This window comes from Notolepis coatsorum (genome assembly GCF_963971535.1).
Source record: "Notolepis coatsorum genome assembly, chromosome: 9".
Taxonomy (NCBI): Eukaryota; Metazoa; Chordata; class Actinopteri; order Aulopiformes; family Paralepididae; genus Notolepis; species Notolepis coatsorum.
Window position 1 is genome coordinate 43,136,186 of NC_140173.1, and position 23,706 is coordinate 43,159,891.

At 46.9% G+C, this 23,706-nt stretch overlaps 1 protein-coding gene across 1 annotated transcript in view; it reads right to left on the reverse strand.

Annotated features, from left to right (window-relative positions):
- abcc2 (ATP binding cassette subfamily C member 2) overlaps positions 1 to 23,706 on the reverse strand; it is a gene marked incomplete at its 3' end in the record, with an annotated part of 254,616 nt that overhangs the window by 54,845 nt on the left and 176,065 nt on the right. Inside the window, exons 21-23 of the mRNA XM_084321278.1 lie at positions 23,410 to 23,509; positions 7,562 to 7,781; positions 558 to 712 (exon numbers count right to left, since the gene is read on the reverse strand). Coding sequence (XP_084177404.1) covers positions 558 to 712; positions 7,562 to 7,781; positions 23,410 to 23,509 — 475 coding nt within the window. The remainder of the gene's footprint in view (positions 1 to 557; positions 713 to 7,561; positions 7,782 to 23,409; positions 23,510 to 23,706) is intronic.

The window sequence follows — 23,706 nt, forward strand, 5'->3', positions numbered from 1 at the left end:
CTGTAGTGTGGTATTGAAAGGTTAACCTTCTGTAGTGTGTTAGTGAAAGGGTTAACCTTCTGTAGTGTGGTAGTGAAAGGTTAACCTTCTGTAGTGTGGTATTGAAATGTTAACCTTCTGTAGTGTGGTAGTGAAAGGTTAACCGTCTGTAGTGCGGTAGTGAAAGGTTAACCTTCTGTAGTGTGGTAGTGAAAGGCTTACCCCTATGTAGTGTGGTAGTGAAAGGTTAACCTTCTGTAGTGTGGTAGTGAAAGGTTAACCTTCTGTGGTGTGCTAGTGAAACGTTAACCTTCTTTAGTGTGGTAGTGAAAGGTTAACCTTCTGTGGTGTGCTAGTGAAAGGTTAACCTTCTGTAGTGTTCTAGTGAAATTTTAACCTTCTGTAGTGTGGTAGTGAAAGGGTTAACCTGTAGTGTGGTAGTGGACGGGGTAACCTTCTGTAGTGTGTTAGTGAAAGGGTTAAAGCCCCTCCAGTCACTTGTTTCAACCCATTCGAATGTTAAATTGAACAGTAACTGAATACATTGGTGCCTGTGAGGCTTCATATAGCGCCCCCACCTTTGCAAAGCGGTTGACCACCCTGCCCGTGGGTGTGGTGTCAAAGAACAGCATTGGGACACGCAGGATGTTGCAGAGTAGCTTGGAGTGCAGGATACGGGAGGCATTGATGGAGCCGTTGGCTAAGAGCAAGGTACCTAGAAACACCAAGAAGCCTGCGATACAGAGAGAGAGAGAGAGAGAGAGAGAGAGAGAGAGAGAGAGAGAGAGAGAGAGAGAGAGAGAGAGAGAGAGAGAGAGAGAGAGAGAGAGAGAGAAAGAGAGATTCTCTGTGACCTTCTCTGTGGCTGCAATACATTGAAATACAGTACATGGCTTATTCTTCTCAGCAGCTCAAAATAATACAGTTATTTTTTTTAATAAAAGTTGACCAGGCAACCTAAAATATCACAAAAAGTGTTAAGTGGTGGAACTGTGGGTCAGAGCAGACAACCAAACACAAGGGGCAGGTTACTTCTAGATTGGGTAGACCTACTTCTAGACATATTGGGTACCTCACAGAGATCGGGTACTTCTGAGAGAGTGGGAACTTCTAGAGAGATTGGGTACTTCTAGAGAGATTGGGAACTTCTAGAGAGATTGGGTACTTCTAGAGAGATTGGGTACTTCTAGAGAGATTGGGTACTTCGATGGAGATTGGGTACTTCTAGAAAGATTGGGTACTTCTAGAGAGATTGGGTACTTCGAGAGAGATTGGGTACTTCTAGAGAGATTGGGTACTTTGAGAGAGATTGGGTAGACCTACTTCTAGAAATATTGGGTACTTCTAGAGAGATTGGGAAAAGAGATTTAATAATGCAGGACCTCTTTAGAGTGTCTTTATTTGGCATGCAACGACATGGGACATGCAAAGGGCGGCACACACACAGGAATACACATACACACACACATGCATTGTCTTTCTCAAGGTCGCCAATGCGATTGAGCTCTGCACTTAACCCATCCCGTTGTCCTTCCCCCCAAGGGCAGTCGGGAGCAGACAGGGCGTCGGCGAGGTACCACGCTCGGGGACCAATCCAAGTGCTCCTGCCCGTCTTCGTCAGGGACGCGACAGTGTCAGCGATCTCTTGTGCATGTTTTTCCATTGGGTTTCTCTTATCGGGGGGGGGGGGGGACCCTTGCGAGCACGGGGAGAACATGCAAACTCCACACAGAAAGGCCTGGGAGATACCCCACCTGGGTACCTGGCAACGCGGAAACCTGGTCCCCAAGCGGGAATTGAACCCTGGACCTTCCTGTTGTGAGGCGACAGTGTTAACCACTACACCACCGTGCCGTGAGAGATTGGGTACTTCGAGAGAGATTGGGAACTTCTAGAGAGATTGGGTACTTCTAGGGAGATTGGGTACTTTGAGAGAAATTGGGTACTTCTAGAGAGATTGGGTAGACCTACTTCTAGAAATATTGGGAACTTCTAGAGAGACTGGGTACTTCTAGAGAGATTGGGAACTTCTAGAGAGATTGGGTAGACTCACTTCTAGAAATATTGGGAACTTCTAGAGAGATTGGGAACTTCTCATATTTTTTTATTCAAAGTTAATTACATTGTTTACAGTTTTTCCCCCTCATATTTTTATATTCAGATAAAATTGTATTGCCTATATTTATGTCTTTCTACTATTACCCTGCCCATACCTGTACCTCCCCCCTTTCCCAAGGGGGTCAATAAAGGAACATCTTATATGTGACCGAGTCCAGCGATTGTGCCAACATGTCTGCATTTTCATTTTCCAGATTTTTCCAGATTGTGAAAGTACATAATGTAAGCTTTCAAATGATGTGTCATACTTTGAAATCTGAGAATGTTATTATTGTGATGTGCTAATGTTAAATCTTGTAGCAGTCTTTTTTTCCCAGAGACTGAAGCAGAGAAAACAGCTCTCAAACTTTAGGCACATTTTGACACCTACACCAGGTTTCTGCTGGGCGTAAACAATACCTCCCAGCCACACCTCTCCCCTGAATAGTATTAACATAATTAAGTGCTGTGACAGCCATGCTGTCATGACAGATCAGATACAAAATCAAACACTTTGTATTGTAGTAGACTACTAGTCTAAACTAATAGTAGTTTAGAACTAATAGGAGGAGGACAATAACACGACCTGTGAATAATGTATATTTCAGTTATTGAATTGAATTGAAAACCTTTATTTATTTTATTTAATTATATTGACCTATTTGTTTACACAGCTTGTGTTGTTTTTACTACCTGTACCCCCCCCCCCTTGCAGTATGATAATAGTATGTAATAGCAGTAGTATGATAATAGTATGTAATAGAAATATTATCATTGCATGACAAATCAGCAGACAATATCAAATCAATTCAAGAGGTTTATTCGTCACATACATACCAGAGCATACAGTGAAATGCGGGTGTGCAATAATACTAATAATAAAATACATAAAAAACAGGTAATAAGAAGGCATAAGATGTGCATGATAAAAATAGACATGCTAATACAATATACAGTTTCAACTCTGTCATTATGCTATACTACTATAATCTAAACTATACAAGAACCACATCGGTTCTTTCCTTTAAAGTGACCTTTCCATTTAGTTTAAAGTGACATTTTGTTTATTCATCGCATACATACCAGGGCATACAGTGAAATGCGGTTGGCCATGCCTGCTACGATTGTGCAATAAAACAATAGTAATAATAATAAAAATATAATGTACATGTACCGGTACACAACAATACAATTCTTCTATGTCCCTATGCTATACTTGCGGTTAATAACTATACTATCAAGTCAAGTCAAGAATGCAATAATAAGAATCCAATAGGATGAGAATGCGACATTTGTGCAATAATACAAGTAATAAGAGTAAGACATATCAGGTATGTACATGAGTTTTACAAAAGCTTTTACTATACAAGAACCACTCCTGTTCTTGTTTTATTTTTTTTAAAGTGACCTTACATTGTGTAAAGTGACCATGAGTGTGAGCGTGTGCAGCATGAGTGTGTGTGTGTGTGTGTTCATGTTAAAGTGACTGCTAGTACAGTGTGTGTGTGCTCATGTGTGCTTGTGTGTGGAGCGTTCAGTGTTCAAGACTCTGATGGCCTGGGGGAATACCATTAATATGCACTATGCAACAATCACAACAAATTATTTTCTTAAAGTGTCTTTTTCAAAGTGACCTATGGTGTGTTTGTGTGTGTGTATCTCTCTGTTCTTTTTGCGTGTATACGGAACGCTCTCTACATCCATGTGTCTTCTCCATGGTATCTAACATCGTACAGTCTTGTTCTGAGGTGCTCTAGACGTTGGGTTAACCGTCTGTAGTGTAGTAGTGAAAGTAGACTGTACACACCAGGGCCCTCATTCATCAACGTGACGTAGAATATGTTCTATTTCCACACGTAAGCACAGAATGTAGAATCAGTGCACGCACAGAAGAATCGGGATTCACCACACGTGTGTACGCAGGTTCTACGCACACCTGTCATGATGAATATGACTTTGATCCTACGTTTGAGCTCGTGCACTGTTTTAAGTATTTGCATACCAGAACCGCCCCGATTAACCATATACGGTAATGGAATACCCCCATGAAATGTGGAAAAATGGACTAAGCCGAGGGAAGCGTGTCATGAGACAGGCTGACAGACGTGTACACTTACGGTGATGTCGGATATGATATCTATTAACCATTGCTGCCTGGGCAGCGCAAACACTAATAAAGACCGCGCTGGAATATGACTGCCTTTTCCCGTGTTGTTTGATTAATACACAGGGATTAAAGTTCTCCTCAATTTTATTCCAAATCGCGATGGATCTCCCGTCAATTTTCTACCTGCTGCGTATGATTTCTAGAGGCATACTACAATCTATTTTGATGTCAGTATTGGGTAGCCTATATAAACAATAATACGAGAGCATATACAAGAACAATGAATCTCACTGCATGTATGATGTAGCCTGCCTTTCAATACATGAACTTGAATTCCATCATGTTTGTGTGCGGGACTCACAAGGCTGTTGTCACAATGGGTGGTACCGGTACAGTAATAACAGTCCACACAATATCACGATGGACCATGCCATAGCCTATCTTCTATTAGGACATGATCTGTGACGACAAATGTTCTAGAATGTTTGATTAAGATATCATACTCTGACAGCATGCCTATGATCAACAAAAACGCGAACTTGAATCCCATCATATACATAGTCTGTCCACTATCTGGTGTCATTGCAATGCGTTTTCTATTCTTTCTTATACAGTAAAAAGGGGGAAGAACACTATATCGTGGGTGTTCATATGACTTGTATTCTGCTTACAGCTTCGAAATTCCACTTGTTTCGTTTAACGTAAAGCCTTTTAAATATAATCAAAACGTTCCTGTGTTTCTGCGGTCTGTGCGCAAAATAATAACGAGTTGAGCTTTATGATTTATGATGAATTGAAAATGGGGGACCCTGATGTAAACAAGACGAAAGTCTTTCTCTGGTCTGCATCCCCTTAACAATTGTATGTACTGAGCTGTACTGTACTGTACCCATTCTGCAATCTGTTAATAAACTTGTTAATCAATCAATCAATCAAGCTACGCGGAGCGCAGTCAGTCAGTAGCCTACACCCCGTATATTCCGATAACGCTATATAAACCATGCTGCATTCATTCTGAGAGAAAGATCTATTATTCCAAATGCTATTTATAGGGTTTTGACCATAATTACACTACTGTTGCTATTTCACAATGAACTATAATGGATTACGGGGGTCATACAGAACACGCGCCAGTGTCTTTATTTCCGCCTTGAAACTAATGCAGAACTGAGGAGCGCTTATGCGTAGTAACGATATTCTACCACTGGGCGTAAGCTAAGTGTGCTCCGACCTGTGCGTACACGTAAGCACGGAGTCAAGTTCAAGTTGAAATTGATGAATCCCACTCTTTGCTTAGAAATGATCGTACGCACAGGTTAAGCACAAATCTGTGTGTAAGACACGTTGATGAATGAGGGCCCTGGAGTTTCTCCACCTGCAGCTTATCTGGCCTCCCCGCGGCTTGCCTTAATTGGCGATTGTTGGTGTAGCATTGAGAACACAGATCTCCTGGGTTTTGAGATCATTATCTGCGGAAGAAGTGCTTTCCACAACCGAACGAAGGATCTCTGACCAACAACACAAAATCCTGAAAAGACAAGTGTTTTTGTTAGATTGGTAGAATAGAATAGAATCTGTATAGTGCAGCAATGCAAGTTCACAGTTATTGTTGTAATGGAGAAGTGGGAGTCATGTCACCGGGGGTTGGGAGTGGGTGTGTGTGTGTGGGTGAGAGAGAGAGAAAGAGAAAGAGCAAGGGGTGGTTTTACACAAGTTTGTTTATGTGTGTCGTGTGTCATAACATACCTTCTATACCGCTGTAACGGCGCCACAGGGAAGCTTTGGTCAGATTGGTTGGCAGTAACTTTGCAGTGAAATCCTTGTGACCAGCATGACGACCAGGCAACACGATCGCATTTAGGACGGCATAGTTTATCAGAAATTTCACAACCCGCTTTACGTCAAAAAGAGACAAAAAACGCTTGTGAGTTCTCGGTTGTTTCTTCCTCTCACGTGGTGTCAGGCCATCCGTCTTCTAGTGTTTGAAAAGGCTTTTGAGAAGCCTAAACAAAAATGCAATTTTAATATGAATATAGAATACAGTCACTCAGTTCATTCCTAAACTGATATAAGATAAGATAAGATATTCCTTTATTGATCCCCTTGGGGAAATGTTAACAATAGGGAAGAGAGATGAATGAATGAAATACACACATTGTTAAGGGGATGCAGACCAGAGAAAGACGTTTGTCTTGTTTACATTCAGGTGTAGTTTTTAAGAATTCCTACGCTAGCAATGTGCATTACAAAATGGCCGCACAAAAACAACAATTCCCAGAATATCCAAAATGGACGCCCTCACAGGGTAGAATGGCCAATTCGAAGACTATCTCTAGACACTTTAAACCTATTGCTAAACATACATCTACGTCCAATACAATACAATATACAATCATAAATACACTTACCCATAAATGAAACAGAACGTTGGACGACAGACGACAACGTTGTGGAATCTGTATGTTGTCCGTGAAGCCACGCGTACACCGTTGACTTTCTTTGACTTTTGCGTCATCTCTGAAACATTTTGGCATGTTCCAATAATGGACAACAGACACATGTCCCTTCTCTTGGTGTCAACGACGCGGTGTCCAATCTGTTTTGGTAGATTAACTCAACAGACAGTTTTTTTTAACAAGACAGGACAGATCGTTCGGAATTTTCCTTTCAGCGTTTCTGGCACTTACAATCGAAAGCTTGTATCTTTCTGAGTTCCTCTGCTATTTCGCTCTCCACCGTTAAACCAGACATATTTTCAACTGATCGCATGGTCGATTCAGCTGAAAAGCCCAATGCTACAGTTTCAACGCAAATGTCTTTGTCTTCCTCATCATCTGCCTCACCATCGTCGTTAGATTGTATTGCATCTATGACAAGTTCGTCTCCTCCTTCTGTCTCCTCGTCGTCAGATGATACAGCTGGCCGCTCACCTGTACTGTCATCACTCATGTAGTCCGTTATGTATTCATGCATTAACTTCGAAGAGTCAATATTTCGTCCATCTCTTCCTCTATTAAGAGCAGCTGACAATCTCTGTGCGTCCATGTTAACGGTGAATGTTATCTGAGCAACAACAGGTTCTGTGAATCTGAATTATAAACACAGTGTGGGCGTACCTCCCAACCCGCAGCTATTCACATGCAAAAATATGCCAGCCCCCCAGGTCTCCGTGCAGAGGATCAGACTAAGACTCTCAAACAGCCTTTTTCAAACACAGATTTCTTACAATTAGAGTTATTATATTTGTTCGCTGTTATACTAAATATATTCTTCAACCATCGAACTGTAAGTATATATATATACGCTCACTGGTCTCGTCACATATTATCTTATCTTAAAAGGAGCAATTCATCACTGTCGCACATCCTCTCTGCTTACCTTGAGCCACCCCAAGGGCTCCGAACACGCCCACCCTGCTGTCTCTCTTCCAGTCAGGGTAGGTCATGTTGTAGTAATCAACAGCGTCGTTGGTCCAGTCACTCAGCCAGAGGTTCTGGCCAATGAAAGCAACGTTCTGAATGAAGTAGACCAAGAACACCATGGCGGAGTAGCCCCAGCCCATCGCAGACAAGTACTGAATGTACACCGACAACTTCACCTGGATGGAAGCACAGGAAGATGGGTTTTAGAGTGTGTGTGTGTGTGTGTGTGTGTGTGTGTGTGTGTGTGTGTGTGTGTGTGTGTGTGTGTGTGTGTGTGTGTGTGTGTGTGTGTGTGTGTGTGTGTGTGTGTGTGTGTGTGTGTGTGTGTGTGTGTGTGTGTACGTATATGTGTGTCAAGTTCAAGTTTTGTTTTATTTCTCACATATATACATGTACAATATAGTGAAATGCTTGGTTCTGTATGACCCTCCTGGAATTGTGCTTCATACAGTAAAACACTATACAAAATATACAATATACAAAACAAAAAATGTACAAAATGCAAAATGAGGTAGAGAAAATCTTAACCTGTTAAGTCTGTAGGTCCCCCAATTGGGGGACCCTGCTTTTCTTTATCATAAATCAATCAATAGAGACCGTATTAGATCGCCAATTATCATATCATGGGGTATCATTGGAAAGCCACACTCATTGGCTACACCCCTGTTGAAGGATTTTCGAGATCGCCAAATGATTGACGGAGCTAGAGCCCCCGGAGGTCGGGGGTGGTAATGTGTACTTTGGCGCACACCTCACATATCGGCATGTAACTCGAGAACCGCTGAACGGATCTTGTCACCTGAAAGGGCAATCGACAGGGCTTTAATTCAATCTATATATTGTGTTAAAATAAATGCACACCCGAGCCGCTAGAGGTCGGCAAAGTGGCATCGCGAATCGTCCTCATGAGGGCCCAAAATTTGCAGATGGTACCTGGTACCGGGTACTTTTTTTATGCTCTGCGATGCCAAAAGGTGATGTGAAACACTGCAGACCACTGATTGGTCAGAAGAGAGAATCATCATTACATTATCATTGCGCTACACGTCCTGCACAAAACACAAACCCGCCATCTTTAAATAGCCTCGCTACTATTAGCACTCTGAGACTTGGTTTCCAGATATAGAGTGCATTATAAATCGAATGTATTATTATTATTATTATTATTATTATTATTATTATTATTATTATTATTATTATTATTATTATTATTATTATTATTATTATTATTATTATTATTACTAAACATTAGCATTAGGGATGTCCAATATTATCGGCCGATATTGGCATTCAAATGTAGGCCTAATATCGGAAATGATCGGTATCGGTTTTCAAAAAAAAGATTTATTTAAAAATGTATTATTATGTTTTTATATACATTTATTTAACCTTTATTTACCCAGGCAAGCAAGTATGAACAAATTCTTATTTTATTTATTGTGAAAAGTATGCATAATGTTGTGTTAATTCCACGACAAGAGATATGTAATGTTAATTACATGAAATTATTCTGTTTTGGGGGGGGGGGGGGGGGGCGCATATATCGGTATCGGTTGATATCGGTATTGGAAATTAAGAGTTGGACAATATTGGTATATCGGATATCGGTAAAAAAAGATCCAATATCGAACATCCCTAATTAGCATTCATTATTTTTTGCAGTGAGAACATTACATTACATTACATTTAGTCATTTAGCTGACGCTTTTATGCAAAGCGACTTACAAGTTCTGTACGACAAGTGATCAGGAAGGATACAACTCTATCAGCTGAGTAACAATGTTCATCAAAGTGTTGAGTGCTACAGTGTAGGTTAGTATATTAGGACAAGTGCATGACAGTAAGGTTAGTTAGGTTAGACTTTTATTTAATTTAATTTATTTTCATTTCAGATAATGGTTGAAGAAGTGCGTTGTTAGTCGACGGCGAAAGATTGGACGAGTTTCGGCTGTGCAAGAACAAAATGCAGTAAACAAAAAAAGATACATTCACAGTATATTCTGCCTCATTTATTGATGAAACAAAACCAACAGCAACACAATTTACCACCACGAACAAAGAGTTTAGTCTCATTAGTGTACATTAGCTAATAAGACACTGGTTTCATAGCTTCATAGCTAGCTTCGATATCCTCCATTATCTGTGAGTGTGTCACGTTGAAGATGATATCACGGTGCCCTCACAATGACGACCAGCTACACTGACGGGGGGGTACTACCTGCATTGGAAAATGAACAAAGTACCAGGTACCAAAAGCGAGTAGAGTCGAGTCGAGTAGGTACCATGTACAGTGGCGTTGCGCAATATTTCGGGGGGTCCCCCGCAGGTCGGACCATGGGGCCCCACCCCCTCCCCTAAATCAATAAAAGAGTGACATGGGATAGACATCGCGGCCACTTAAAGTTAATTTTTTCAGGCATCATTGACAAATACAAACAAGTGGCTTTGTATTTTTTGTAACATGAAGGTATTGTAGAATGTTATAGCCTATCATCATTTGAGTTCACACAACGGAACGGTTCACATAACATAACATTCTGTATAAAAGAAAAGTAGCCTACAAAAAACAAACAAACAAAACACATCCTATAGGGCTACATAGTAGAGGATTTAGTCAGGAGCTGCTTTCTATTGTAGTAGGCCTATTATTTTATACGAGCACGCATTTCCTGGCATTCTTCTGTGTAAAGTCCTGTATAACACTCTTTAAATTCGGTGACAGACCGTCTGCCCATCACCTCCACCAAGCGTGGAGAATAGGAATAAATGATTGGCGGGGTCTCTCTAAAAAGATTAAAGAACACGAATTATCTCGCTCTCATTTGGCAGCATGTGTCGTTTATGATACGCGGAAACATAATCTGACCATTGACGCGCAAATATCATCTAGATAGTTTAAGAGAGAGGTGGGGTTTTGGACCGAGGTCCTAACCAGAATAACTGATGTTACACCTGGCCTCTCGCAACTCTGCTTTCCGGAGTCAGTGAGAAAAAATAGGTGGTATAGATAATGGTAATTTCTTATCTACCATGTAACTTATGGCGCGTTATGATCCAGTTCTGCAAAGGCTTATTTGAAAGCAAAAATAAGGTGCACTACCTAAGTCCTCAAAACGAAATCATTTAATTACTATCGAAAAAAGTGCAGGACACAATCATTACAGTTACAGACATAAATAATGCAGAATTCTATTAGATTATAATGGATACTACCAGGACATTTCAAAAGTAGACCAACTGAGCCAAGTGTTCAGATATTTTACTATATCAAATGATGAAAATGGAAACCCTAGAGAGGTGAATCGATGGAGAGAAAGGGAATACCATCACTTGGGAAGTGCCGCGGACAATATGCAATATGAGTGGCGTGGCGTCTACTCCGGCATAAGAGATAAAGAGCCCAACGCAGTGTACATTCATTGTGCTGCGCACAATTTAAACCTTGTACTAAACAATTAACGGATTAGATTCCAATTCCAATGTAACCTGTAGCCTACTCATACTGGTTATGGCGAATAAAACGAAGGTTATCTTATAACCCTATTATATGAGTAATAGCAAGCGCTTTGCTCTATTGGAACTATCCCTTTAATCATATCCTAAAATGAAAGCTTTCACCACGTGTACACCTGCCACCTGCCTGACCACTCCCACATCCGCTCCTATAAAGCGGGGTCATGGCCATACAAGAGCTCCTTCCCCAGTCTTTCACCGCCGAAACGGAAGACCGTGGGGTCCTCAGTGAGTCAGAGCAAAGTGCTCGCTATTACTCATATAACTAGGATTATAAGATAACCTTCGTTATATTTTGTTAATAGCTTACGCTTTGCTCTAGTCTATTGGAACACAAGAGCTGAGCAGAGCGTAAGGCCGACAGATGCACCCGCTGAGGTCCCCTACAACCATCAGAACCGGGGAGGATCCGGGCCCCCCTGCCCCCCCTAGCGAGGGACGGGAGGGAGATCAGACCCTGACTGTGCGAAGAGGGTTTAGCGCCTCAACGCACAGGGCGAGCAGACCGTGGGATTTACCTTTGTTTAGAAGGGCCCGCGACTACCCAGATGCGCATCCCACACGCCACCAGGGAACGGACGTGAGCAAAAAGCCCCCATCACAGCCCCCAACATTGCCAGGACGGGGTAAAAAAAAAAGAAACTGTGGCAAGGCCGTAGCAGCAGGACGCGGAAAAAAAGGGGCCTGGTGAGGTCAATGAGGCCGCGGCATCGAGACCCCACCAGACGGTCACTGGTGAGACCCCACCCCCCACATCGCCAGCGTATCGGACAGGGCCTAAACCAGGTGAAGGCCCTTCTCCCCTAGGCACGCCGCTAGCCGGCCGACAGGTCCCAAGAGCAGAACTCGACCTGCGCCCGGAGCACTGTGGACTAGACAGGCATGGACTAGCACTGGACTAGACATTTTCCCCCCGGAAAAGCACAGAGTCCCTCGGGGAACCAGAACCTGTCTGTGCCCCGGGGGACAACGGGTTAAACTGATCCGGTCCAGCGCGACCAAGACCAGTCCTGTGCCCTAGTCACGCCGCCGCCCCCAGTCCTAAGAGGGGGGTACGCGTGTCGATCCAAAACATCACAGAGGGCGCCACCAAGATGGTCAGTACGCGAACGCAGTGCTCTCGGTGGCCCACCCAAAGGCGTGAACCCCTCTGCCAATGTTTGATCTACTCCGTCATCTCCCCCCGGAGATGTACGCGAGTCCTCGAGTCTAACCTAGTGCACTGGCGCTCGGTAGAGACAAAAATCCCCTTCCCAGCCGGCCGCATAAAAAAACGCAGTTTTTATGTTATGGTGGACAGCCAAGGCGCGCCGGGCCCATAAGCATATTCAATCATTGAAAAAACACCCTGGGCCAGCGCTGAACGTTCTCGAAAGACCACAAGCTGATTTCATAACAGCGCATATGCTCGCAATGAACCCGAGAACGGTGACGGCGAATTTCCAACAAGAAAGAGCCTCACAACGTTTCCCCCTGCTGTCTGGGAAGAGCAGCAGGGAGCTGGTCTAGAGACGCAGACACAGGCTCATATATGGCAAGCCTGGGAATAACACCCGCGTCAATTCTGGTCCTTATGTAAGAGGAGAAGACAGCAGTTATCCCAGAGAGACCTCACCGTGAGTAAAACAATTGAAAAAGGTTCACGTGATAATTGGGCTAAGTGACAAAACCCAATACTACTGATAGAGAGCAGAGCAGAAGAGCAGAAAGTCTCAACTGCATTGCATCACCTAACTTTTACAATGACAGCGGCCTGTAGCACAGGTCCTGAACTCACGGTATGTCTCATGGCCAATAAGAAAACGCGCCTGTGATGTTTTCCATGGCCGGGAAAATCCTGTGTCCCACTACCCTAATATGGCATGGGAGACAGGGAAACCCCCCCCCCAACCATCCTCCCTGTGACGAGCTTTCTTTCCCAGCTCATCTGGGATACTGATAGGTAGAAAGAGAAAACTCTCTGCCAATCAGTGTCGTAAGATATAAGTATATCCGGGGGGGGGGGGGTTTATTTGTCCACCCCTCCCACCCACCTCACCCCAGATACGATGGAATAGAAAAAGGCAGAGCCGCGACACCAGTTTGCATGGCGTGCTACATAAAAGCACTATACCTGCTAGGGTAATAGCTCTACATCCTGCACGCCAGCTACAGCCGATAACGTATGGTTATTCTATAACCCTAGTTACATGATACTGGCTGAGCGTCCCGCTCTGCCTACTGAGATAACTCCTTATCTCCACACACCTAGCGTGCACGCGAAACAAAAACAAATGCACCCACTTGCACGTGACCACGCCACTCCCATGTGCCCTATATTACACCGGAAGTGGTCACGCCTCACCCTTCCTCAGTAAGCGGAAAAACATCCAACGGACCTCAGGGCGCTAAGAGCGGGACGCTCAGCCAGTATCATGTAACTAGGGTTATAGAATAACCATACGTTACATATCAACTGGCCTCGCGTCCCGCTCTGCCTACTGAGATAAGGGCAGAGCAGATGCGTGGCCCGGACAAATGCACCCCCTGAGCCGTGAGCCCCAGCCAGGGAGTCCCGTCCACCCGCCCGTCCTAACGAAGGGGGGGAGGCAGTCAACTCCACCAAAGTGCAAAAAGGGGGGGGGGGAACCAGGCACCCCTGAACGCACAGCGCAAGCGGGACGACGTGTGACACAGCACCCCGCGGTCCCACACTCCCGCTAGCCCACCTGGCGGCGGGACGCAGGAGAGGTCCCGACCCTCAGGACTGCCTGGGAGTTTCACAGAACCCCCAGCCACGTCCATGAGGTAAAAACCTAACAAAAGGACTCGGGAGGATCAGGAGGCAGCAGCACAAAAGTCCTCCACCGAGGCCCCCCTAATAGGGCAGCAGAGGCCGCAACACCACGAAAGGAGTGCGCACTGACGCCCCCGGGGGGAACCTGTCCAGCCAATGTGTAGCAAAGGGCAATGCCTCACCCGCGCGAGGGCCACCGTAACAAACAACAGTTGATCGGAAGCCCTGAGACCCTGGATGCGACTAAGGTAAACCCCCAGTGTACGGACAGGACGACACGACTAGCGTGAGGAGGAGGATGAAACCGGATTAGGCCCCGTTATCGGCCCGAACAAACAGGCACTCAAGTTTCAAGTTCAAGTTTAAAGTTTCTTTAATAATTGTCATACAGAATACTTTTATACAAAATGCTTCTTTCTGTTATGCTCCAGAGACTGTGCTAGACAAAAGATAAGTATGAATAAAATAGTATAGCATGTAAAAATAGAACTAAAAAATAGAAGTCACGTACGTAGACACAGTGTTCAGTATATACATAATTTATGTACAATGTTCAATGCAGTATGGTAACTGAGTTACCATACAATATACTATGCAGTATACTAATATACAATATACTATATAGTGCAAAGCAGAAATGGGATGAGGTACAATTTAGGTACAATTTACAGTAAGGTGTACTGAGGTATGGGTTGTAGTGCAAATCCTTTACCAATAAATATAAAGTGTGTTTAGGTGTTCTAAAGTGTGGAGAGTGGGTGCTGCAGTGTGTTGTTTGTTTAAAGTGAGTGTGTGCGTGTGGATGTGTGTGTTGTGAGTGCATTTGATGGTTGTTGCATAGTGTTAATGTTCGTTGAGCAACCTGATGGGGATAGAAGCTTCTTCTGAGTCTTTCTGTGCTTGCCATGAGACTCCGGTATCGCTTGCCTGACCGCAGCAGTTCAAAGAGGCAGTTGTTTGGGTGGCTAGAGTCCTTGATGATTCTCTTAGCCTTACCCCTGCACCGCTTGTTGTAAATGTTCTGGAGAGTGGGAAGCCCCCCTCCAATTGTGCGTTCAGCTGAACGTGCCACTCTCTGTAGTCTGCTACGGTCTTGTGCGGTGCTATTCCCAAACCAGGAGGTGATATTGCCAGTCAGGATGCTCTCTATTGTACATGAGTAGAAGTTCTTAAGGATCTTCTGACTGACTTGGAACTTCCTTAGGCGCCTGAGGAAGTAGAGGCGTTGTCGTGCCTTCTTCACAACACTCAGGCCGCACCGAGAGAGCACATGGCTCACCCACGCATTTAGCGGAGGTGCTGGCCCGAAAAAGGAATGCGGTCGTAAGACAGACGATCCAATGGCGCCTGTTCAAGAGGCCAAACGGGGCCCCCAACAGCCTTTCCAGAACAGTCGGAGGTCCCGACTCGGAGACAGAGAACGTTCCACAGGCTTGAGACGCCGTGCGCCAAGCAAGAACGTCCCACAAGAGGGTGGCTGAACAATGTTCTGCCCCCCACTCTCGACCATACGCCACTTCCCAGCGTAAGCCGCGGTAGTGGACGGAGCGTGCGCGTTCCGGATGGCGTTAACCACAGAAGAGTCAAGACCAGTGTTCATTTTGGCAGCTATTTTCATTTTAGTTTTAGTCTTAGTCATGTGTCAAGTGCTCCTTTTTCGTTTTCATCATATTTAGTCATCTGCATTTATTTTTCGTTTAGTCAGTTTTAGTCAACTAAATGTCAGTGTTAGTCTCAATTTTGTCTATTTTGTTTTTGTCTAGATTTAGTCGCAGAAAACGGATGATTTTTGTCTAGATTTTGCTAATGAAAAAAAGGCATTTTATATTTTTATATTGTAAATAATGCAATTCTATTTATTAAGTATAGTCTAGCCAAAACCCTATCAGCTGATTCACAATAAGTTCAGTAGAAGGCTAGAAGCCCAATAGTAACCAAACATTCCTTGAAATGGTCAATAGATTCAGAAATAGTCAGACATGGAATGGAACATATTCTGATTTAAATTGCTTATTTTTTTTTCAACCAACAAAGCAACATTAGGATAGTGTAAATAGTTTACACAGTACACACTGATTGCAATTCTCACTGGGACCTACTGTACACATTTCACACACGTCACACACACATTCCCTTTTGTCCGTCGAGTCGTACCGTAGATCGCTGACATCACTTTAAACTTAAAATGGCGGCCCCCATCAGAGCATTTGGCTAACAACATTAGCTTAGCGAACCTGCCACCGCACTTCTCAGTGTTAGTACTCGTCTGTTTATTTTCTTTTCATACCAACATTACCTTTTTAAGTGAACGTGGTCTTGTCCTTGTTGTATCCATGTGTAATGTTGATAGTAGTGGGTGTACACAGATGAAAGAGAGCAAGTCTGTGTCTGGGATATAGGTTCCAGGCTAATACGTTAGCTGTTCTCGCAGCCTAGCCATCGTCTTTAGCCTCCGTCGTCTTAAATGCTATGTTCTTTTGGTAGAACTGTTTGGCTGCCGCAGGAGTGTTGAGAGAGTAGCAGATTCCGTTCATGGTATTGGTATAAGCTGTAGTCACGAGAGACCTGGGACGCGGTTTTCAGCCTCACGTATGTTATGTAGCTTGGCTTTTAGCCATAAACGCTGCAGAGCTTGACCCGGAAACGGAAATGGGAAATGCTGAAATAATAACGTGAATTATTCTAAAAGTTATAATTATTTAGTTTCATCTTGTTTTAAGAGAGAATTTGTCATGGTTTTTGTAAACTACATTTTTGTGTCCTCAGTTGTGGTCAACGACATTTAATTAATTATTTAGTCACGTTAGTGTCACATGATCAACATTAACGTGACGTCACGTCTCGTTGTCGTCGCGGGAAAAAGCTTCGTTGACGAAGATCTTTCGTCATAATTTTCGTTGACAAAATTAACACTGGTCAAGACGCATCCCCACCAGATTCACCCTTTCAGCAACCAAGCCTAGAGGCTGCCCCAGAACAGGAGGCAGAACAGAGTTCCGGACCAGGGAACAGGCCACGGCGGGGCCACCAAGAGCTGAATCAGGGCCGGGAACCACACAGCTGAGCCCCGGCCCGGCGCGACCAGGATCAAAGTCCCGTGCTCCTGACGTACCTGCCCCAACAGCTGAGCTATCAGGTGTATGGGGAGGAATGCGTACAGAATCCCGGGCGGCCACGGATACATCGAGAAGGCATCCACCCCCAGAGAGGGGTTGTCCTTCCGACTGACCGAGAACCACAAGGGGCTGAATCGGTCCCAGACCGGTCTGACTATGTCTGGACGTAGTTCCCACTCGTCAGGGTGAGGACCGCCCCACGACATCACATCTGCACCCACATTCTCCCTGCCGGGGATGTGGAGAGCCCTCAGGCTGCGCAGATTGAGAAACGCCCATAGCCAGAACTCGACCACCGCCCGGTGCAGACGGGGGGAGCGTACTCCTCCATGTCTGTCGATATACGACGCTGACGTCGTGTTGTCCGTCCTGATCAAAACATGCTTGCCCACCACAAGGTGGCCGAGCCGTTTGAGGACCAGAAGGACTGCCTTCAATTCCAACACATTGAAATGTAGCGCAGACTGGGCAGCATGGTCCTGCCAGCTGCCGCCTACTGCGTTGGCCCGACACGTCCCCCCCCCCATCCCGTGAGGGAGGCGTCGGTGAAGACCGTGACGTGTGACAGCCTGCTGCCTATGGGGCCCCCGCTGGTGAGGTCCCCCAGTACTGACATGGGAACCTTCAGCCGCTTCGACTTGTCTCTTACCGGGTCTATTTCCATACTGGAAAACCACCTCTGTATCCTCCTCATGAAGAGGAGGCCAAGAGGGACCACAGAGTGAGCAGATGCCATCATACCGAGCAGGCGCATCACGGACAGCGCCGTAACCGTCCTAGGACGGAACCTCCCGAGTGCGCCGAGAATATCCACTCGCCGCCGCTCTGAGAGGGATGCCCATATAGACCTTGAGCTTATAAATAAGCCCAAGTACTCCACCCGTTGACTGGGAAGAGGAATACTCTACTTCCAGTCTACAGCAAAACCCAGGATGGTGAGGAATTCCACCACCTGCCTGGTATGAGACCTGGCGATCTTCTCTGACCGGCCGAGGACCAGAACGTCGTCCAGGATAGAATAAAATTCATATCCCCTGACGACGCAGATACCCCAGCGCGGTCTCCACGCACTTGGTGAAGATGCGAGGAGCCAGAGAGTAGCCGAACGGCAGCCTCTGGTACTCGTACGCTAAGCCCTGAAAAGGAAGCATAGGTAAGTCCTAGGAGGGAAGATCGGGATGCGAATCCGCATCCTACAGGTCTATGGAGGTGAACCAGTCCCCCACCCGACAGCGCTTAACAGGTGGGTGACGGTTAACATTCTGAACCTCCACTATGGGTCTGACCCCCCCCCCCCCCCCCCCCCCCCCCCCCGATTTCTCTGGCACCAGAGAATATCGGGAGGAAACGCCGCTCATCGTGTCCTCCCATGGGACCACGACGACGGCCTGCTTCGCCACCAGAGAACGAATCTCCTCGGCCAGGGCTGTCACTGCCGCGGACTCTGATAATAGAGTCTGTACCAAACCCAAAAACGGAGGGCGGGGGTGTGTAAACTGTAAGACAAGCGCCGCCCTCAGCGTTCTCTCCATCCACACCGACATATGGCTACCACCAGCCATACGTGGTAAAATTCCAAAGCGCCCCTGCCGCCAACTGCCGCTGGTCCACTAGGAATCATAGATAGGTGGCCCGGTCCCTCCCGCTATGCGTTGTCAACCCTGGTCTTGCCAACCGCGCGAGCAGGGTGTCTCGTGGAGCCGGGATATCGCACCCTGACTCTACCAACGAGGCAATCGCACCCAAGGGGGGGACCCCGACAGAAGGGGCGGTCTGATACGGGGGGAGCGGCCATCACCCCTGGTGACATAGGCTCCCCCGCTGAGCATCTTCCCGGCTTAGCTCGCTGAGGACAGCCTGCTCTGCAGCTGGACATGCATGGTGTGTGGTCCTCACACTGCGCGATAGGGTGGGTCTCTACACACCGTAGCCCTGTAGTGATATTACTACGACCCAAATTATGCATGCCTGCTGACGGGGGAGGCACTAACGTAATACCCGGCCTGGCGAGGATGGGGCTGGGGGGAACCCACGCTGCGACCTCCTGTGCCTAGAGTTCCCCCTCTGACAACATTTTTCAGATACAGGGAACCCTGCTCCGTCGACAGATACAACACCAGGCTCACCAAACACAGACGCAGGACGTGTGGTGTGGGAGCCACTTGACAGCACAGCATTCTCATAGACAGACCCAGGCCTAGCTAGCAACTGAGTGTCAGCCCCTGTCTCCATGAGAAGCTAAATGTGGGGCCGCTTGCTCTTCACTGGAAGAACGTGGCCCGCAGCCAAAGGGAACAAATCAGAGCCCTGTGTCCCGTTGTGTAGCGGGGGGGAGTAACCGGAGAGCGTGCTAGACACAGCTAGATGGCAACGTTTTTTTAGGGCATGCCCATCTAGTATAGCCGATCCCTCGGGCCGCCGAGGCTATCGGCCTTGTGATCACCTGTTTTATTTGTGTCCAGGGTATCTCAGGCGGGGGGAAACATGGCCACTGCTCTCACCTCTGGCTGCGCGGTGTGGGGCAGCGTGGGGCCCAGGTCAAATACCGCCCGCGCCTCCGTGGACAGACCAAGGTCCACCCGCGGAGAGGGGAGCCCTGAGGAGGAGACCCCTCCCCTCCTCAAGGGGAGATTGCTCCAACCAAAGACGACCTGTGAACAACCATTGACAGCATCCTAGCCCTCCCTGCGGTTATAGCTTGCGGCTAGGTCAAAAGCTGAATAACCTCAAAACCTTGCGCAATGGTTTTGACGTCGGCTGGCCCTAAGGCCCCACCACAGACACCATTTTTGACAGAAAAGCAGCCAATTGAGCAATGTTGCCAGTCGCTGCTAAATCCTGTACCGTGGCGGTATAGGCTTCATCAGCCCACCAGCCACCTGCCGGGCCGACTCGCCTCATGGTGTCGGCCGGGCGGGACCCCGTTCCACCATGTCGGGGCAAAGGACTGATGCCACCTGCTTCACTAAGCACGGAACACCAGTGGTCGCTGCTGACCAAAGTCCACTACTAGTGAAGCACTGCCTCACTAGTAGTCATGTAACAACCTCCACTGCGGTGTGCACCCATGAAGGGATAAATGAAAGATTGAACGAAAACTCTATTAACATATTGCAGAATGGGCTAGCCCAACACACACAATTGTTACGGGGATGCAGACCAGAGAAAATGCTAGTCCTGTCTACATCAGGGACCCCCATTTTCAATTCATATTCACAAAAAGCACACCTGTCCTGAGCCCTGAAAAGGGTAAAAAAGCCCCCGCTAAACCCCCAACATTAGACACCGATTGACCGTCAGCATGAATGGTTAAGAGGAGGGAAGACAGTAAAGACAGCCCTTGGCGGGGAACATGGGGAACGGCGGCCCAACATTGTAGCATTAGCATTAGCTGCGCGCTAGGATACTTGGAAAAACATCAAACAGTGTGTCATGAAGACCAAGTTCATCCAAATATCCCGCCCCCGCGTCAATACATCGCTCGGCCGTCTCACGAGACAACAAGCAGTATTACCCATGCTAGTATCAATGCCTGATAGCGCAGGCCCTACCTGTGCACGACTTAGCTCGACTGCTAACCGTCGCGCGACGTCCCTCGGTCCGCTGTCACGAGACGAGGAAAACCCAGGACAGGACCGCTGCGATGTTAGGATGTGCCGAGAAGGTTCCGGGGGCTGGTGAACTTCTGGCGAATACCCAACATTGTGTAATTTCACCTTCTGCTCCATAACAATCTCCAGTTCAAGAAGTGCATCTGAGCTGCTTCCGCTTGGAAACAAAATGAGGAAGGATGAGGCGTGACCACTTCCGGTCACATGGGCACATGGGAGTGGCGTGGTCACGTGCAAGTGGGTGCATTTGTTTTTGTTTCTCGTGCACGCTAGGTGCGTGGAGATAATGAGTTATCTCAGTAGGCAGAGCGGGACGCGAGGCCAGTAGATATGTAACCTCGTTTGGGTTTTATTTCACTGCTCCAGCTTATGTGCGAAACCCTTGCCACCCGCTATTTTCGCCTCTACCCTTAAGCAAAGAAAAATATAACAGGCTAAAGAGAGGGACTCAAAGGCCCTTGGTCATATGTACAGCTCTGTTAGCTAACACCCAGACCAGTTGTGGACTCAAGCTACGTTTACCTAACGTTACATGAAAACACACACAACTCTCATCATACAAAAAACGGCAAGTTCACTTTTACTCACGTAAGAAAGAACGCCATCTTAAGTAGAAGGACAAGCCTTGGCCAAGTGCTAAACTACAAGCCTTGCCCAGCTATACACAATAGCCCCCAAGCTGCCCAGTCACTGCAGATGCCATCGCCTCCGAGCTCCTGAAGAACGGTTGTTACCCAGACGCAGACAAAGATGTTACCCGCCTGATAACACAGGAGGTGTCTTCCCTCTCCAAGGTGGCCAGTGTAGATTCTAACCTCTCAGGAGAGTTCACAGCAGATGAACTCGATGAGGCCATGAGTAAGCTCAAGACGGGCAAATCTCCAGGCCGTGACAACATCCACCCGGAGTTTATCGCCCACCAGAGCACAACAACATCTGACTGGCTCTGTGCATTCTTCTCTGCATGCTATCAGAGGTGCAAGATCCCCAAGACCTGGCGTCGTGCTTCTGTAATTGCCCTGCCAAAGCCAAACAAACCTGCGGAAGACCCCAAGGCATATCGACCCATCTCGCTGCTCTGTGTTACATTTAAGATATTGGAAAGAATGATCCATAGCCGCATTGAGCCAGTAATTGACACACAGCTCCCACAGGAACAGGCCGGTTTCCGACGTGGTAGATCAACAGTGGACCAGGTAACACTACTGTCTCAAGACATCGGGGACAGCTTCCAGGCTAATGAGAAAGCGGGGGTAGTGTACCTGGACCTGACTGCCGCGTACGATACTGTCTGGCACCGTGGACTCCACCTGAAGCTGATGAGGATGGTACCTGATCGGCATATGGTGAAGTTTATCATGGAGATGTTGTCTAACCGCAGTTTTGTCCTACACACCAGCGATGGCCAGCGCAGCAGGCTCAGAAGACTGAGGAACGGTGTCCCACAGGGGTCAGTCCTTTCTCCGATGCTGTTTAATATTTACATCTATGATCTCCCAGTCACAGCATCCAGAAAGTACGGCTACGCGGACGATCTTGCCATCATGCTGAGAATACCCACATGGAAGGCACTGGAGGACGGTCTTAACCAAGACATGGACATCCTAGTAGCCTATCTACAAAAGTGGCGCCTACAGCTCAGCACCAGCAAGACCGTTACAGCAGCATACCATCTCTGCAACAGAGACGCCAAGAGGGAACTGGAGGTATATGCTGACCACAAGCGTCTGGAGTCCCAGCAAGCCCCTAAATACCTTGGCGTGCGTCTGGATCGGACACTGTCCTTCAAACAACACCTCGAAGATGTCAGGGCAAAGACAACATCAAGGGTTGCGCTGATCCGACGCCTCGCAGGTACAACCTGGGGAGCCACTGCCAAGACCCTTCGGATATCCACCCAAGCCCTGGTCTTCTCGGCAGCGGAGTACTGTGCCCCGGTCTGGAGCAGAAGCCCACACGTTAAAAAAGTTGATGCGGCTACTAACAACGCCCTCCGGATCATCAATGGATGCCTGAAGGCTACACCCGTCTTCCGGCTGCCAGTCCTTGCAGGAATCTCACCAGCTGGCCTACGACGAGAGGCTGCCACTCTCGCCCTAGCAAGGAAGGCAGTGAAGCATGACTGGCACATCCTACACAACACCACAACAACAACAGCACCTATGAGTAGACTCAAGTCCCGCCACCCCTACAACAAGGTGGCACAAGAGATGCTCCGTTCCACCACTGAGGACCTATCCAGAAATGGATGGCTGGCGGCAGCCTGGAAGAGAGAGTGGGAGAGTGCTGGGCCAACCCGTATCCACCACTACATCTGGGATCCAGGAGATGGCGCCACAGCAGACGATCTTCCACGCCGGCAATGGGTTCTGCTGAACCGTTTAAGATCTGGGGTTGGTCGCTTTAAAGCATCATTAAAGAAGTGGGGCCTGGCAGACAGCGCTGCATGTGAGTGTGGAGACCCTAAGCAGACTGTTGACCACATCCTGACCATCTGCCCCCTATACAAACCACCCTCGGAAGCCAGCCTCTTTGATGTGGGACCAGAGTTAAGGGCATGGCTACAAGATATGGAGTTGGACCTCTGACGTTACACGAAAGAAGAAGAAGAAACAGAAAATGTACCGTACCTATGAACTCTGAACATTCTCTCAGTGTCATCATTTAAATCATTCCCAATTCACTTTCTATGGAGCAGCTTCAGCCTTTTGACGCCACGACTTTCGTTTTTGGATTTGGGAAAGAGCTGCTCATTATGGATTCCCCCTTTTACCAAGGCAATGTGTACCTGTCCTGTTTCCATGGCTTCCTTCTCTATCAGCCTCTGTCCTTTCTTGGATTCATCAGGATCAGTTTTCTTTATGGAGCTACTCTTTCTCAGCCTGACACTGAATAGAGAGAGAGAGAGAGAGAGAGAGAGAGAGAGAGAGAGAGAGAGAGAGAGAGAGAGAGAGAGAGAGAGAGAGAGAGAGAGAAAAATGGTAAATGAACTGCATTTATATAGAGCTTTTATCCAAAGAGTTTTACAACTTGTGCCTCACATTCACACACCGACGGCAGAGGCAACCATGCAAGGTGCCAACCT